The sequence below is a fragment of the Podarcis cretensis genome (genome assembly GCF_951804945.1).
Source record: "Podarcis cretensis genome assembly, chromosome: 7".
NCBI classification, from domain to species: domain Eukaryota; kingdom Metazoa; phylum Chordata; class Lepidosauria; order Squamata; family Lacertidae; genus Podarcis; species Podarcis cretensis.
This window is the reverse complement of record NC_137176.1, coordinates 39,643,461-39,659,907: the sequence shown is the minus strand read 5'-3', so window position 1 is coordinate 39,659,907 and position 16,447 is coordinate 39,643,461. Positions and strand designations below refer to the sequence as shown.

Sequence of the window (16,447 nt, the reverse complement as noted above, 5' to 3'; positions counted from 1 at the left end):
AGAAAAAGCAGGAGCTCCTTTTGAACTACCCCTTTCTAAGACACTTCTGGTATATTTGAAAATCCTTTGAAATACATGAACGGCAACTGGGAAAAATAGATGTGCCTGGATATAGCAGCTCTAAACTTCACACCTGAACTTTACACAGAAATACGCTCCCCGACCACCCATGACAAACAGTGTTCACTGAGTATATTGAGGTTGTACACTGATTGTAGGGATCATCCCCACGAAAGAGAGCAAAGTAGCATAAGAGAAGGAATCCAGCAGAGACTCTGCAATGCATTTGATCCTGCCAATGTCTTCCAACTTCCCAGCAGCTTGGATCCCAAGATAAGTGAACGTAAAGTTCATGGAAGGAGTTTTCCATCCACTTCTCCTCCCTGCAGCTCCTGACGTACCAGAGGGGCCTTCTGGACAAAGTGGAGTGCAGGGAGCTGCTGGCAGGAAAGAAGACTAATCCAAAATCAGGTAGGGGCACCTTCCAGGCACTTTGCCATATTCGCTTATCTTAGGATCCAAGCCACTGAACACGTGAACTTTTCTGTGCAATCAAGTTAATTGGTTATATTAGACAAGCTAAAGGTAAAGGTAAAGGTACCCCTGCCCGTACGGGCCAGTCTTGACAGACTCTGGGGTTGTGCGCCCATCTCACTTAAGAGGCCAGGGGCCAGCGCTGTCCGGAGACACTTCCGGGTCACGTGGCCAGCGTGACATCGCTGCTCTGGCAAGCCAGAGCCGCACACGGAAACGCCGTTTACCTTCCCGCTGGTAAGCGGTCCCTATTTATCTACTTGCACCCGGAGGTGCTTTCGAACTGCTAGGTTGGCAGGCGCTGGGACCGAGCAGCGGGAGCGCACCCCGCCGCAGGGATTCGAACCGCCGACCTTTCGATCGGCAAGTCCTAGGCGCTGAGGCTTTAACCCACAGCGCCACTATAAATAGAATGTATATTAAAATATATTATTTCTATTATTCAGATGTCACCTAATATAAAAAAGTCTCTAGGCAACCTACAAACAGAATAAAAATACACTTAAAAACAGCAATAATTAATGCACTAACAAAAAACAGAATTACATCAAGAATAGCAAATGGCAAAAACATCAGCAGTCTTAAGCCAGGATAACTCATTACACTCCATCAAATGCCTGGGACAGTCTTAACCTGCTGTCAAAAATATGCTTAAAGTCAGCTCTGGACCATAAAAAAAGCCCCCAAACTCATTAACTGCATGAATTATTTGCTCCCGGAAAACTCGCTTTTGTTGATGATGGTTCTTCTTCCTTTTTCTGCAATTGGGACTCCATTAAAGAAAAACCTATGTCAGTTCAATAGTATCCCATGGAGGTATTTAATATAGGTTTTCAGAACTATACTGATCTTCTTTCAATGTTAAAATAATATCTATCTTCACTCTGCCAGAACAAGTAGGTTCTAGAGATACAATTCACATAATTATGGATCTACTGTACAAGACGGAGAGTGGTCTGCTTGTTGCAAGAAACTCCCAGGGAAATAGGTTCTAAATAACTCCTGCCAAGTTTATCCTCTTGCCTTGGCTAAGCCACACAACAGTATCTAGGCCACAGAGAAGTGTTTGAACTTAGCATCCATTTTAAGGCTAGGGCTTGATATCTCGTGCTCACAGGAGGATTATTTTACATTTATTTTAAAGCACCAAATGAGGATGAAATGAAACCCAAAGATGTCCCTCTTCTACTTGTGCGGGTCTTGCAAAGCTGTGAAAAGTGTTATTAGTGCCTGACCAAGTGCTGGTAGACCACACTGCCAGTGGTTATTTCCTTTCTGCTCATGGTTATTTGAATCCAATCCATTTTTTAAAAAAAGATCAAAAGGATACATTTACTATTGAAACAGTTCTTTTTAAAAGCATTCACAAAATGTTTAAAAGGTATTTCACAAACCTATTAAAAACGCTTTAAGATGCAGCTTCAAAAGAACTGACAAGCTCAAATAGGCAGTTTACCAGTTTTTTCTGTACTAATCCGTGCTGGCATCGTTCCCTCCTACAAACAGGAATTTCATTTCCCAAACTAATCTTTCTGGGTCCCTGGAGCTGCTATATAGGGATGCTTTAAAGTCAATTATTCCAAAAGCTCTCTAGTACATCGAGTACCTGTAAATTCCTGCTTCCCTTTGCTACCACTACCTTTGAGGGGAGCATTGCCAGGAGAGACAACTGCTGGCCATCAGCCCATGTGAGGAAGTCCCACCCCAGGGAGACCAAAAATAGGGTGTTCTATTTCCGACTGAGTCCCATTCTTCCCACAGCTGCTGCTGAAGAGGCTGGTGAGGCAGCAACAATAGCAAGAGGACTGAGGACTGAGACCTCCTCCCCCAAGATGCCCCACAAGAGTTAATGCCCACAGTGACAAGGGCTGGGAATAGCTGGCGCCATCTGCTCAGACTCGCAAACTTTTTTGGCAGGGGGCCGGTCCACTGTCCCTCAGACCTTGTGAGGGGCCGGACTATATTTTGAAAATAAAATGAACGAATTCCTATGCTCCACAAATAACCCAGAGACGCATTTTAAATAAAAGCACACATTCTACTCATGTAAAAACACGCTGATTCCCAGACCGTCTGCAGGCCGGATTTAGAAGGCGATTGGGCTGGATCCGGCCCCTGGGCCTTAGTTTGCCTACCCATGGCTCAGAGCAACAACATCTGGTGATCTAAGAAAAGGGCTCCAAACAATTCCTCTTCCATAGTAGCTCCCATTTTCTGCCTCTGACTTTGAAGGAGGAAGAGGCAGGAGTCACATGGCACCATCATTTGATCCCACGATGGGACCTGGTATTCTGCAGTCAGCTTTAAAGAGGACACTTGTTTCTTTCATCTCAGGAATTCTCTCAGACAAGCAGGACAGCAATATTCCAGAAACATTTTTTCCCAATGTTTGCATGCACCTTATTGGTTCAGGGTAATTGTGAGGGCAGTATCATCAACCAACACATCAGACTTTGCTGTTGTGAACAACTCTTAAAACCATCATAGTTGAAAAACAAATATTGTAAAATGAAATGCATCAACAAATTACACCCATCATCTCTCCAAACATAAGTCACACACTTTGATCCCATTATGGTAATGGGAAAAAAGATTAAACACATCCCTCAAATTAAAAGCAAGTGAAATTGGCAGTGTTCTTTAACTAGCTGAAGCCCTAGGTTAAGTTGCAAGTCCACTCTGTAAGGCTAGAATAATTTGAGAACGATGATATTTTGGTTTTATCCAGTAGAGAAAGAATGTTGGGGGAAGAATTATTTTGCTTGTCCCAATCTTTACTGAAAACAGGGTAAGAATGTTCATTATTTTCACTTCTAAAGTACATCTAAAGCAGCTTGTACCCTTTTCTTTCCTCTAACAAGGATATAAAATATTGGACGCAATTATATTGATGAGCAATGGAAACTCATCAAGTCAACTAGTCACCTGCCAAATAGAGTCTTTAACCTCTTCAGTGGGCAGTGGAATCACCAAAAGATTCTGAAGAATAAATGCAGCCTGCAAAAGAAAAATCAAACATCAACAGTGCCACCTGGCTGCAGCTAAATAATTGAAGACAAGAAGGCTGTTTCAGATATACACTATTATCATCAAAAGTAATGTTCAGGCCACTTTCACCTTCTATTTTAAGGAATTCAGAAGCTATTTGGATTTTGATTACTCAGTGAGTCATTTTAAAAAATCAAATATTATGCTGTCTTGTCAAGTTGAGGGAGGAGGAAGTGCCATTTTATTTTTAGGATAAATTTTCACTGAGGACAAAGCATGAATAGCTGAAACATCCATTACACAGAAAATACACAACTACATGTATTTGACTTATTTTTAGTATAATTTTCTTTAATTGCTAAGATTTTCTGAAAATTGATTTCTGTGTATTACTTTCTTTTCTATCATGTCTAACCTTGTTTGTTTACATAGTGCAGAAACAGTAGGCTTCCACTGTGTTGGGAAGAATTTAGAGAACTCATGTTTGTTCCTCTACGTTTCAGTGTGGATGTCTGCTTTGAATCACAAAATAAAGAAGTGTGACCAATAGCTGAAGAGCTTCTTTAATGAAATTTAAAAAAGAAAACGCTGAAACATTCAGCATAATAAATTCTACCTGACATATCTAAAAATGCCATTATAACAGCAGGAATGAGGAAATCCTTTTTTTAAAAGAGCAAAACTGAACTGAGTTTGGGATTCAACTGACCTGTTTTGAAGTGACCATCAATGTAGGTTATAGGTGATATTCAACTAACCCCTTTCCTCCTGTGTGTGCCCCACAGCATCCCCAGATATACTCCAGAGGGCTGGGAGAACCCCCATAAGAGATTTAGGGGAGTGGGGTGGGAGGAGGAGAGGAGTGAGAAAGATTCATCATTCCATATGTTCACCATAGTGCTACAGCAGCTACACTGAATACAACCCTATGAAGTGTCTTAAGCCAATCAGGGGACATGGTACTTTTAGTCACTGCTTCCAGGCACACCCAAACAAAGCACGCTTTCTACCACTTTGCCTTGGCATACCTAGATACACTCTAAATAGTGTTAGAATGATGGTCTCTCAGAAAGAGAACCAACACTATGCAAGATTGTACTTCAAAGGGGTTGAACAAGGCTGTCCTGGCCCCCGTCCAAAACCAGGCAACAGAGGTGTTTAATTGTACATAGAGAAGTAAACTTTTATTATGGCAGTCCAACAAAACAAATTCTGCATCTACGAAAGAGCAGAATCTAGCCCTGGTGCTCTTATAGGGCGGATGAATAGTTTCCCCATCTTCCTGCCAAGCTTTAAACAGAGGTGGAGAAGGATCAGCTACTTGTGCAACTTATCTGCAAGCATGCCATCCTCCCTTCATTGAGGGAGATGAGTCTCCACTTTTGATGTGCCATCTCTCCTTGGAGAGTCTGAACTCTGCTCCTCCATCATCCTCCACAGTCTGGGAAGGGGCAGCCCCTGGGTCTCCCTCCTTTGAATTCTGGGTAAAGGGTGGGCGTGCTTCATCAAGCAGGCTCTGCTGCACCCCTCTTCCCTTCTGACTCCCCATCCTCAAGTGCTCCAGATCAGAATCAGAGCGCCCAGGGTGGACCATGACACTGACAGAGGGAGAACTGTTCAAACTCAGTTTAAGAGTAAGTGTGATCCTGCCCTAGTTTCACCTAAATTGTATTTAGGTTTCAGATGACAAAAGCAGAAAATATCTGTGTACGCAATCTTGTTTTGCTGATCTTGGGTATTTCTTCCTTCTCTTCATAATCTTCAGTACTCAATACACAGGCTCAAATGGGGAGTGTGAAGGGAGAGATGATACACATTTATTGGATTCCATGCAATTTTACAAGCACGTCAAAGTTATCTGGAAGTTTCCACAATAAGAAAATTACAGAACAAGTCAAGTAGTGCTTGTTCTGAGAAAGTGACATAAATGAATTGCAACCTTGTATCCACTTAGCTTAGACTAAGTGCTATTGAACTCAATGAGACTCACTTTTGAGTAGACACTTAAAGGAGTGTGCTGTAAGAGAACTTGAGAGAACTATTTAAAAAAAAACATTTTTACAGGGAACAGAATTTACATACCTCTCTTCGGACCATGCTGCATTCAGACTGGTCCAGCAGGATGTTAATCACCGTTCCCCACAAGCCTCCTGATATGTTCTGGCAGCTTTCAGCCAACGCGAAGCAGCCTACTTCGAGGGATGTAAGTGCTGATCCTATGGCGAGGGATGTGAACTTTACCTAGAATTAACGAAAATCAAAACCATTTACACATTAAAATCCAACTTTTCTCTAACTTCCACATTGCATTTTAGACCACGTTCCCCACCATTTAGAAGTTTATTGAAAAACTGCAAATTGATTCTTAAAACCAATAATCTGGTTTTAAAACGTTTTGCCTCAAGGCTGTTATGGAATATTTTTAATAAAAAGTTAGGTCACAAAGACCTAACAGTTTATGGAAATGTAAAACTCGCTCATAAAAGTATTTAGGACAAGCAAAGTTTTAATTTTTTTTTTTTTATAATAATTTTTATTAATTTCCACAAATATAATAAAGAACAATATAAAACAGTATCACATCATACTCATCGGTTCTTACCCTTCTTTCTTTGACTTCCCCATACCTCCCCATCCCTGCATCCTTGTTTAATAATTCTTTAGCAACCCTTAAGTCCATTGTCTTAGTTCCCTTTCGTAAAAGTTTCTTAAGTTTTTTTGTTTACTGCTGCAATTCTTTACTTCTTACCCCCTGACATCCTAACATTCCTCAATTTTGCAATTATTTTTAAGATATATTTTGAAGTTCTTCCAGTCCTCTTCCATTGTCTCTTTCCCCTGGTCCCGGATTCTGCCCGTCATCTCGGCCAGTCCCATAAAGTCAATCACCTTTGTTTGCCATTCTTCCAGAGTAGGTAGTTCTTGCGTCTTCCAATACTTTGCCAGTAGAATTCTTGCTGCTGTAGTGGCATACATAAAGAAAGTCCTATCCTTCCTTGACACCGCTTGGCCCACCATGCCCAAGAGGAAAGCCTCTGGTTTCTTAGGAAAAGTCCACTTAAGGACCTTCTTAATTTCATTATAGATCATTTCCCAGAAAGCTTTAACCTTTGGGCAGGTCCACCAAAGGTGGTAGAAAGTGCCTTCAGTCTCATTACATTTCCAACACTTATTATTAGGCAAATGATAAATTTTTGCAAGCTTGACTGGGGTCATGTACCACCGGTAGATCATTTTCATAATATTTTCTCTTAATGCATTACATGCAGTAAATTTAATACCGGTGGTCCATAACTGTTCCCAGTCAGCAAACATAATATCATGACCGATATCTTGTGCCCATTTAATCATAGCTGATTTCACCGTTTCATCCTGTGTATTCCATTTTAGCAGCAAGTTATACATTTTTGATAAGTTCTTAGTATTGGGTTCCAACAATTCTGTTTCTAATTTTGACTTCTCTTTCTGAAATCCTATTTTCCTGTCCTGTTTAAACGTCTCATTTATTTGATGGTAATGCAACCAATCTCGGACCTTAGGCTTTAGTTTCTCATAACTCTGAAGTTTCACCCTTTCACCATCGTATTCTAAAATCTCATGATATTTTGGCCATTTAGAATCCATATTAAGCTTTTTTACTTCCCTAGCTTCCATTGGTGACACCCACCTAGGGGTTTTACTTTCCAACAAATCTTTGTATCTAATCCAAACGTTATACAATGCTTTCCTTACAATATGGTTTTTAAAGCTTTTATACACCTTTACCTTGTCGTACCATAAGTATGCATGCCAACCAAAACTATTATCGTACCCTTCCAGATCCAAAATGTCAGTGTTTTCAAGAAGTAGCCAGTGTTTCAACCAGCAGAAAGCTGCTGATTCATAATAAAGTCTTAAGTCCGGCAGGGCAAACCCCCCTCTATCCTTTACGTCAGTTAAAATCTTAAATTTAATTCTGGGCTTTTTGCCCTGCCAGACAAATTTTGATATATCTTTCTGCCACTTCTTGAAGCATTCCATCTTGTCCACAATCTGCAACGTCTGGAATAAAAACAACATTCTAGGCAGTACATTCATCTTAATAGTAGCGATTCGGCCTAGCAAGGAAAGTTTCAGCCTTGACCATATTTCCAAATCTTTTTTAACTTCTGACCAACATTTTTCATAATTGTCCTTAAATAAGTTCACATTCTTGGATGTTAAGTTTACCCCCAGGTATTTTACCCTTTTTGTTATCTCCAAGCCTGTTTCATTCTGAAAACTCTCTCTTTCTTCCATTGTTAAATTTTTTTCCAACACTTTCGTTTTTTGTCTATTCAATTTAAAACCTGCTACTCGACCAAATATATCAATTAATTCTAATACTCTTTTAGTACTAGTATCTGGCTGTTGCAAAGTCAATACTAGATCATCTGCAAATGCTCTTAATTTATAATGTCTAACTCCGACCTGAACTCCTTTAACCAACTGGTCCTTTCTAATCATGTTTAACAATACCTCCAGGACTGATATAAAAAGCAAAGGGGATATTGGGCAACCCTGTCGTGTACCTTTTTCTATAGGTATTTCTTCTGTTACCACATTATTTACAATTAATTTGGCCTTTTGTTGAGAATATATTGCACCTATACCGTTTTCAAAACCTTGGCCTACCCCCATCCCTTGGAGATTCTTTTTCATAAAAGTCCAACAAATGTTGTCAAAGGCTTTCTCCGCATCCACAAAAATCAAAACTGCTTTCCTATTAATGTCAACATCCAGCAGCTCCAAAATATCTATAATGTTTCTCACATTGTCTGACATATGTCTACCTGGGAGAAAGCCTGTTTGGTCCTTATGAATCTCTTCTGCTAAAACTCTTTTCAATCTTTTTGCCAAAATGTCTGCAAAAATTTTGTAATCCACATTGAGTAAAGATATAGGGCGGTAGTTTTTAACCTGGTTCTTCTCAGTCTCTGTTTTCGGTATAAGTGAGATGAAAGCCTCTTTCCACGATTCAGGTGCCTTTTTCCCATTCAAAATTTCATTGCAAACTTCCTTCAATGGTTGTGTCAGCCATTCTTTCAACATTTTGTAGTATTTGGCCGTCAGGCCATCTGGTCCTGGTGATTTTCCCAATTTCATATTTTGAATGGCACCCTCTATTTCTTGTTCTGTTATTTCCTCATTTAAGATCCTTTTACTTTGTTCTGAGATTTTTGGTAAACCGTATTTTCTGATGAATTCTTCTATTTCTTGCTCGTTGATTGGCCCTTGTGCATACAATTTCTTAAAAAAGCTTTGAAAACAATTGTTGATCTCATTGGGTTTATGGATAATTTTTCCATCCATTTCTAAACTTGTTACAGTGTTCATTTTCTGCCTTTTTTTCAATTGCCATGACAGAAGTTTCCCACATTTATCCGCTGATTCAAAAGTTCTTTGTCTCATTTGCCTTATCTTCCACTCTATTTGTTGGTTCATAAGCTCCATGTACTGCATCTGATAGAACTTTATTTCTCTCAAAATCTCATGGGATTTTGGTTTAGACCTCAACTTCTTCTCTCCTTCTTTTATTTTTTCTAAAATTTTTTCCTTCTTCTCATTTTGTTGCTTCCTCTTAATAGAATTTTGTTGAATTAGGAAACCTCGCATCACGGCTTTACTTGCGTCCCAAATTATTCTTTTTTCCACATCTGTTTTCCTGTTGATCTCAAAGTAATCTTTTAATGTTTTAAGGGCCTTCTTGTGGATCTCTTCATCCTTAAATAGGGTGTCATTCATTCTCCATCTAAAGGATCCAGTTGTTGTTAGTTTCATCTCCATCTTCACCGCATTATGGTCGGAGCACGTTTTTGGACATATTTCTACTTTTTTTGTTCTTGGCGCCAGACTACTAGAAATCCAGATTTGGTCTATTCTTGTCCATGTCATTTTTGCTTCAGAGAAGAAGGTTCCCTCTCTCTCTAGAGGATTCTTTATTCTCCAAATATCAATCAAGTCCATTGTTTCAGTCATTTCGAAAAAGATCTTTGGTAGTCTCCCTTCTTTTGAAATCACTTGTCTCTGTGCTTTATCCATGTTTGTTGAGACAACTCCATTCATATCTCCCATCATTAAGATTTTATAGTCTAAAAAGTCAACTAATGTCTCATGCAACTTCCTAAAGAATTCGGCCTTCCCTTCATTTGGGGCATAAACTCCCACAATTAATATCTTTTCTCCTTGAATTTGTATTTCAATTGCCAGGTATCTTCCTTGTTCATCTTTAAATATCAATTTTGGAGCCAACTTTTCCTTTGCATAGATCACCACACCTCTTTTCTTTACTTTGTCTGATGAGATAAATTCTTGACCAAGTCTCTTATTTATCAGTAATTTCCTATGTATCCTGGCAATATGGGTTTCTTGCAAACATATTATGTCTAATTGTTCTTTCTTCAAAATGTGAAAAACCTGTCGTCTTTTCCGAGGAAGGTTCAGACCGTTACAGTTCCAACTAAGGAGTTGCAGAGACATTTTGTATTTAGGTAGCTGTTCCTCCAACTGCTCCAAGCTTCTGCTCTTCCTCCGATGGTGGTAGTGAAAGTCCAAATGACAAATTTGCTATATCAGGTGGTTCCCTCTCCTCCACGGTTCCTTTCTACAGATCCTCCAGGTACTTCTCCAGAAATTGTTCTTTGTCCTGAATTGTTTTTATTTTAATCTTCCTTCCTTTGAAGTTAAAGGACAATCCTTGTGGAAACTCCCATCTGAATGGTATAGTGTTTTTCTTCAGCAGGTCTACTAAGCTTTTGTAATATGTTCTCACCTCTAAAATGTATTTAGGAATGTCCTTGAAAATCTGTATCTGACAATTTTGGATCACCAATGCCTTTTGATAATGCAAATTCAATATTCTATCTCTTTCTTCTTTTGATCTCAATGTAATTAGACAGTCCCTTGGTTTTTTATCCTGCCTTCTACCCAGTCGAAAGGCTGATATTATCTCAAGTTCCTCATCTTCCTCCCATTCCTCCTGCCAAAAAGTTATGATATTCTCTGTAAGAAATTTCACAAGGTTGTCCCCTTCCCCTTCAGGCACCAATCTAAATTTTAAATTCTTCTCTTTACGTTGAAGTTCCAGTAAGGAGAGGGCTGCATCATGCTCATTCACTTTTTTAATAATAGGCCCAAATTTTTCCCTTGTCTCTTCAGCCGTTGTTTTTGCACTTTCTGCAATCTTTCGTGTTTCTGAACTTTCCTGAATTAATCTATTTATAGAATCTGTGTTCGATGTAACACTAGCTGTATTCACATCCAACCTTGTTGTCAACTCTGTTAATTTTTTAGAATTCTCTGTCGATAGCTTTGTCAATGCTTCCAGGGATTGATTTATTTTAAGTAGTGCCTGAGTCATAGGATCCATAGAAGCTGGTGTTTTTTCCTGCACAGCTGCAGTTCCTGATATAGAGGCCCTTTTCTTGTGAGATTGTTTTGCTTTCTGCCTTGTTACTATCTCTTCTGTAGGGGCACTCATATCCTCAAGGTCGTTTTCACAGAGTTGATTCCCAAGTGGAAAATCCCACTGTTACTTTTCCAAGTGCAACAGTTTCACATAGAACCCTCTAGAGGGAGCATTCAATTGTATCCAAATGGCAAAGATAGAAGAAAACAAAGAGGCAAGGAAGTATAACAGTAGCCAGAAGTTTCCAATATCCAAATTGTAATGTCTCTATTTTCTATGTGGCCAAAATGCAACAAAGTACGTCTAAGGTCCGGTAACTTTGTTACAAACAAGTCCCCACTTCTCAAAGTTTGACAGTCCACGTCCCGGTGTCTTGTTTGGGCAGCCCGACCCCGGGGGATTTGGCAATGGAAGGTCTTAATTTTCCATTAATTTTCCAGCAGGTTAACAACGTTCCAATCCCTTCCCCCCTTCTCCTGCCAATCTGGGGGGAGGTTTTAAGTCCGATGTCAGTTTGACAGCTTAAAAAAATTAGAAAGATTCCCTTTAAGTGCAGCTTGATTTTCGTTGCTTTATCTCTTCTGCAGTTCCGGGGAGGCAGACTTCCTTAATTTTTGCCTTTCCCGTTTTCAGCCAAATTTTTTTTTTTTTTAATGTCCCGTTACTTTTTCAATCTTACTCACGGGTGTTGTAGTCAAATTCCAATTGCAGGAAGGAATCGGCGCTCTCCGCTCATGGCGACGCGGCTTCACTCCGCTAGCTGGGTGACGACTCTCAGCACCGCGCTTACCCCGATGCCGCTCAGAAGCCTTTAAAAAGGCTCCCTCACAGTACCGGGGGGCGCAAAGGGTGCCCACCGAATCTCCTTTGTTCACAGGCTCCGCGCCTGTGATTTTAGGGGTCCCCCGCTTACCGTAGCGGGTGAGACCCGAACTAACGGAGCAGTCCTGCCTCGGAGCTCGAGGCTCGGACCGCCATTAAGCGCTGGCGCCGACCGGAAGTCAAAGTTTTAAAAGGTACAATACGGTAATGTTCGATACAGTAATAGTAATGCATGTAAGGTGAACAGAAAACCATTCATTCATTTACTGAATCAGTAAGACTAATAATAAAAAAAAACAACCCACACCTTTGTCTTCCTTTTGCCTTCCTTTTCCTCCATACTATTGTTAAAATAGCATGGGGGAAAATCTGTTTCTTGACTGAATTATTCTGAGATCAAGAAGGAAAGATAGCACCCTTCATTCATTCAAGAAACTGCTGAGCAGTGACTACTGTCCAATTATATTTTAAATAATCATTCTAGCATAGCATCCAATATGCCCACGGATACATTTTATGGTGCCCTTGAGGTTCCCACCCCTTCCTCTGCTGAAATTACATTTGAGAGCAGAATCCTCTTGTAGCCAACAGAATATGCCATGGTGTCTGTTGTTTCACTGTTGTGCATGTGCAGTGTCCATGAGTTTCCCCAGTTTGCAAATGCACCCATGAGCCTCAAAAGGTTGGCGATCCTGATTTAAGCCCTAATGCCAACTTGTACCATCCCCACCCCAAAACTTGCAAAGAATTCTAAGAACAGAACTGCTCAAAACAAAGCTCTCAGATGTTTTACCAGATAGGCATCTCCACCCCCATCACTCAGGCCAGATCTAGGTCCAGCGCCAAGGGCCTTCTGGTGGTTCCCTCACTGTGAGAAGTGAGGTTACAGGGAAGCAGGCAAAGGGCCTTCTCGGTAGTGGCACCCGCCCTGTGGAACGCCCTCCCATCAGATGTAAAGCAAATAAACAACTATCCCACTTTTAGAAGACATCTGAAGGCAGCCCTCTTTAGGGAAGTTTTTAATGTTTTAAGTATTATTCTGTTTTTAAAGTTCTGTTGAAAGCTGCCCAGAGTGGCTGGGGAAACCCAGCCAGAAGGGCAGGGTAGAAATAATAAAATTATCATCATCATCATCATTTCAGCAGAATTTGAGGGTTTGCTTTTTTTTTTGAGGGGGGTAGAAAAACTGAACAACTGTGGATGCATAGATGCACTGCTATGTGTAAGAAAATGGAACGCCTGGTTTTTCTTCCCACAAACAGGAGATTACTATGCTTAGGAAGAATGGATGAGGAGCCCCTTAAGGTGAACAATGACACTGCCATCTGCGAGAGGTGGCTGGCTTATACTGCAGCAAAATATGCAAAATTCCTTTTGGCAGGAATAGGCAATGTATTACAGCAGTTCATGTTTCTCATATTGATCTTTGCACTGAAAGGCAAAAGAAGCTGTTAACAGCAGCTATTCTCTTGAATGCCAACTTAGTTTATAAGTAGCTAAGGTACTGTTGGAACGGAAGAAATTATTTCACCTCTGCCCTCCCCACTTTACTTGTCTCTTGAAAAAAATATATATTGCTATGAAAAATTGATATTTTCCTCTGCTGTCGTCTCCCTTTTCTCCCATGTTCAATTTACCCAGGGGACAAATGTTTCAAGAAGCAAAATGTACAGCCTTTAGCCTTCATTACCCATTGTTGTTATCCTCCAGGGTTGAGCAATTTGTTAAGCGCCAAAAGCCGCATCAAAAATACTACAGGTGTCAGAGGATGAAAGAAAGCTTATATGAGTTAACTATTAGCTGTGTACAATTAACAAGTTTGCATACAGTGTTCATTAATACTGACAGATGCCATAATACAGCTTGTCAACATGTTGCAATTATTCAGTCAAGTCCTTTGGGCATCTTTACAAGTGGGACTTGGGAGACCTGCTGTAGTACAGGTGTGTGTACAACTGGTTGTGAAGCTCCTTGGTGTCAGCTTCCTACTATAACAGTTCACGTTGAAACCACAAAGTAATTCCAGTCCCCAAACAGTCACCCCAACCTTCAGGTGGGAGGAATCCAGAGGGAGAGAAGGAGAGTGGGGGGAAAGTAAATGGTTTGAATGTCGTCCTTGACGGAAATCAGTTTCCCTACCCCCTGCTATACAGGAGGAGAGTTGGACATGAGACAAAGCAGGATGGGTGCAACACTACTTGTACTCCAGTGGAAGCAATGCACAGAATTTTCTCCCAATTTTAGCACAGTGCAATACATCTTCCCTGCCAGGGCTCTTATGATTCCAGAAGGTAGAGCATTTCACTCTGTACTGAGCATCCGCTAAATCACCACAGAACTGCTGGGACAATCTTCATCTGCCTCCACACCTCCAAGGTTGGGAGGAAAGTTGGCTGCTCAAACTTGCCAGGCAGCAACGGTGCCCTTGCCATGAAAAATGCAGAATTGACCTTGTGCGGATTGGACAACATCATCATATTTGTTGTATTGCATGCATGAAGCAACAATTCCAACAGTGAGGGTTTTACTGACCTCTGGATCTCTGTCTACCCATAATGGAATCAGCCAAGCCAAGCCTTGCCGAGAAACAACTTGTTCTTCGCTGTTATATGGCAAGAACCAGAGAGGTATCCAGTCCTAAAAGATAAACAGATGAATCCTTAACCTTAAGGTAGCCTTCGTATAACACAATCTAGTCATTATTTATTCCAGCATTTAAAAATGTGCATTAGTGTACACTTTTAAGGTACTACCTACAATAAGGAGCAAATACAGGAGACTCTATCCCAATGGTAAGGGCACCATAAGGCACAGTAAGGCCATGTGTAATCTGGTAGTGATATCTTGGAAGGAAATTAAATAAATAGTCCTCAATTGCAACTTGTTGGTTACAATCCAGAATTTTCATTTGACATACGACTACCTATTCAAAGTTTAAACCTGTCTGAGCCACATGAATGCCGAGAGTCATTTGAGCTGCTCTGGCTGCAAGTCACTGCTGAACAGACTAGATTGGAAACACAATTTCATGCCAAGGGAAGAGTAGAAAATTGCAAGGAGCTGAAATGCTCAGCTCCTCTAGCCTAACTTCCTCCAATATAGGAGTGACATTGCAGGGGGAAACAATTTTCATGTTATTTATTCCAAGTCTTAATTGGGATCTCAATATTTATTTCTTGGGGGGTTGAGGAGCTAGACCCCTACCAGGCCATGTAGGGGTTGGGAAACACCAGGGTTTCCCAAACTTGGGTTTACAGCTGTTTTTGGACTACATTTCCCTTCATTCCTGACCACTGGTCCTGCCAGCTAGGGATGATGGGAGTTGTAGTCCAAAAACAGCTGGAGACCCAAGTTTGGGAAACCCTGTACTAGTTTCCAAGGTTTACCCTTTCCTACTTCCACTCCAGTGGATTTTAGTATAGGGCAAAGAACACATAAACTACATATATTAAACAAGTTGTGCCCCACATTCTATAAATGAATATTAATATCACCAAGTATATAAGCAAACCCTCTTCTGAAAAACATTTTTAACACACTGATTCTCTCCTCCCTACAACCGTTATGGCCTCACTTGGATGCTACTGCAGCGACACATTCCTGTCTGGAAACTAAGGACGTTTTTTTGTTCCATGAACGCACTTGTGTACAGCTTGAAGAAGCAAAGGTTGATCACGGTGCTCGTGTTAACACGCAGACTTACAATTGTTTACCAAGGACCCCAATAACAAATGCACCCATTGAAATGCAAATCCGCTATCACAGAGTACTGGTGGTGCAGAGTTGACAGCTAATTAGAACTGTCAGTAACTGCACGTTATCCGAGTAGCTTAAGCTAAGAGACAAGGGTCGCTGTTATTCCTCTTACCGCATTTGGAGCCTGAGACATCATTTCATGGGACAAGTGAAGCAAACAAAGGATGGCGCTCTTTGTGACACCTTTCCCCATGAAAGACATGGCATTTCCTCCCCATTCGACATAAAAAGATGAGATGACCTGGAAAGAAAAACACAGAGCGGCAGCTTAACTGCAAACTACATTCTGATGTATGTAAGCCGAATTGCAGATGTGAGTCAATGGCACCCACAAAGACAACAGATTTTTAACTTCACTAAATACTTTCCCATGCCGTTTTCAAGAGCAGTTTTATAAGCAGACATTTCTAAATCCTGTTCCTGTGTCAAGCAACTCTCGTTCACACCTTATGTCATCTATCTCTTTCTTCTGGATCGGTAATTCCCCCATCTTACTATTACATTCAACAAGTCTCTACAAAAGAAGCAAAACTGTAACAAAGTAAGGTCAGCATATGCAGGGGGTGGGGAAATCTATTACCTAAGTCAGATAATATTACGATATCTATGGCTGTCTTGGGCACAAACATAATGAAGCAGTATGTAAGGTTCTGGCAAGATAAAGACTACAATTCTGTTGCTAGTTACGGGAAGAGTGAACTACATACGTTTAGTGTAGGAGTACTGCACTTCAAATCTATATTTCTTATGAGAAGTTTGATACTGCTTCTTGGCTAGATACTTTGGCAAGAGACTAGAAGGTTATTTTCATGATAAAATCCTGTTGTTTCATTTCTAGCTCGGCATCACACACACTGAACTAAGTAATTTATGGTTTCAATAATTTTTAGACTATTTGTGGATTGTACAAATATAATACAG

The 16,447-nt window shown here is 40.5% G+C and overlaps 1 protein-coding gene and 1 long non-coding RNA gene across 4 annotated transcripts in view; one reads left to right on the top strand and one right to left on the bottom strand.

The window, feature by feature from the left end:
• LOC307219674 overlaps positions 1-16,447 on the top strand; it is a 586,866-nt gene that overhangs the window by 514,516 nt on the left and 55,903 nt on the right. The window lies entirely within an intron of this gene.
• RTTN (rotatin) overlaps positions 1-16,447 on the bottom strand; it is a 96,614-nt gene that overhangs the window by 40,241 nt on the left and 39,926 nt on the right. For all 3 annotated transcript variants that reach the window (XM_079982843.1, XM_079982844.1, XM_079982845.1), the window contains exons 29-32: positions 15,639-15,767; positions 14,303-14,407; positions 5,605-5,763; positions 3,460-3,531 (exon numbers count right to left, since the gene is read on the bottom strand). In XM_079982843.1, coding sequence (XP_079838969.1) covers positions 3,460-3,531; positions 5,605-5,763; positions 14,303-14,407; positions 15,639-15,767 — 465 coding nt within the window. The remainder of the gene's footprint in view (positions 1-3,459; positions 3,532-5,604; positions 5,764-14,302; positions 14,408-15,638; positions 15,768-16,447) is intronic.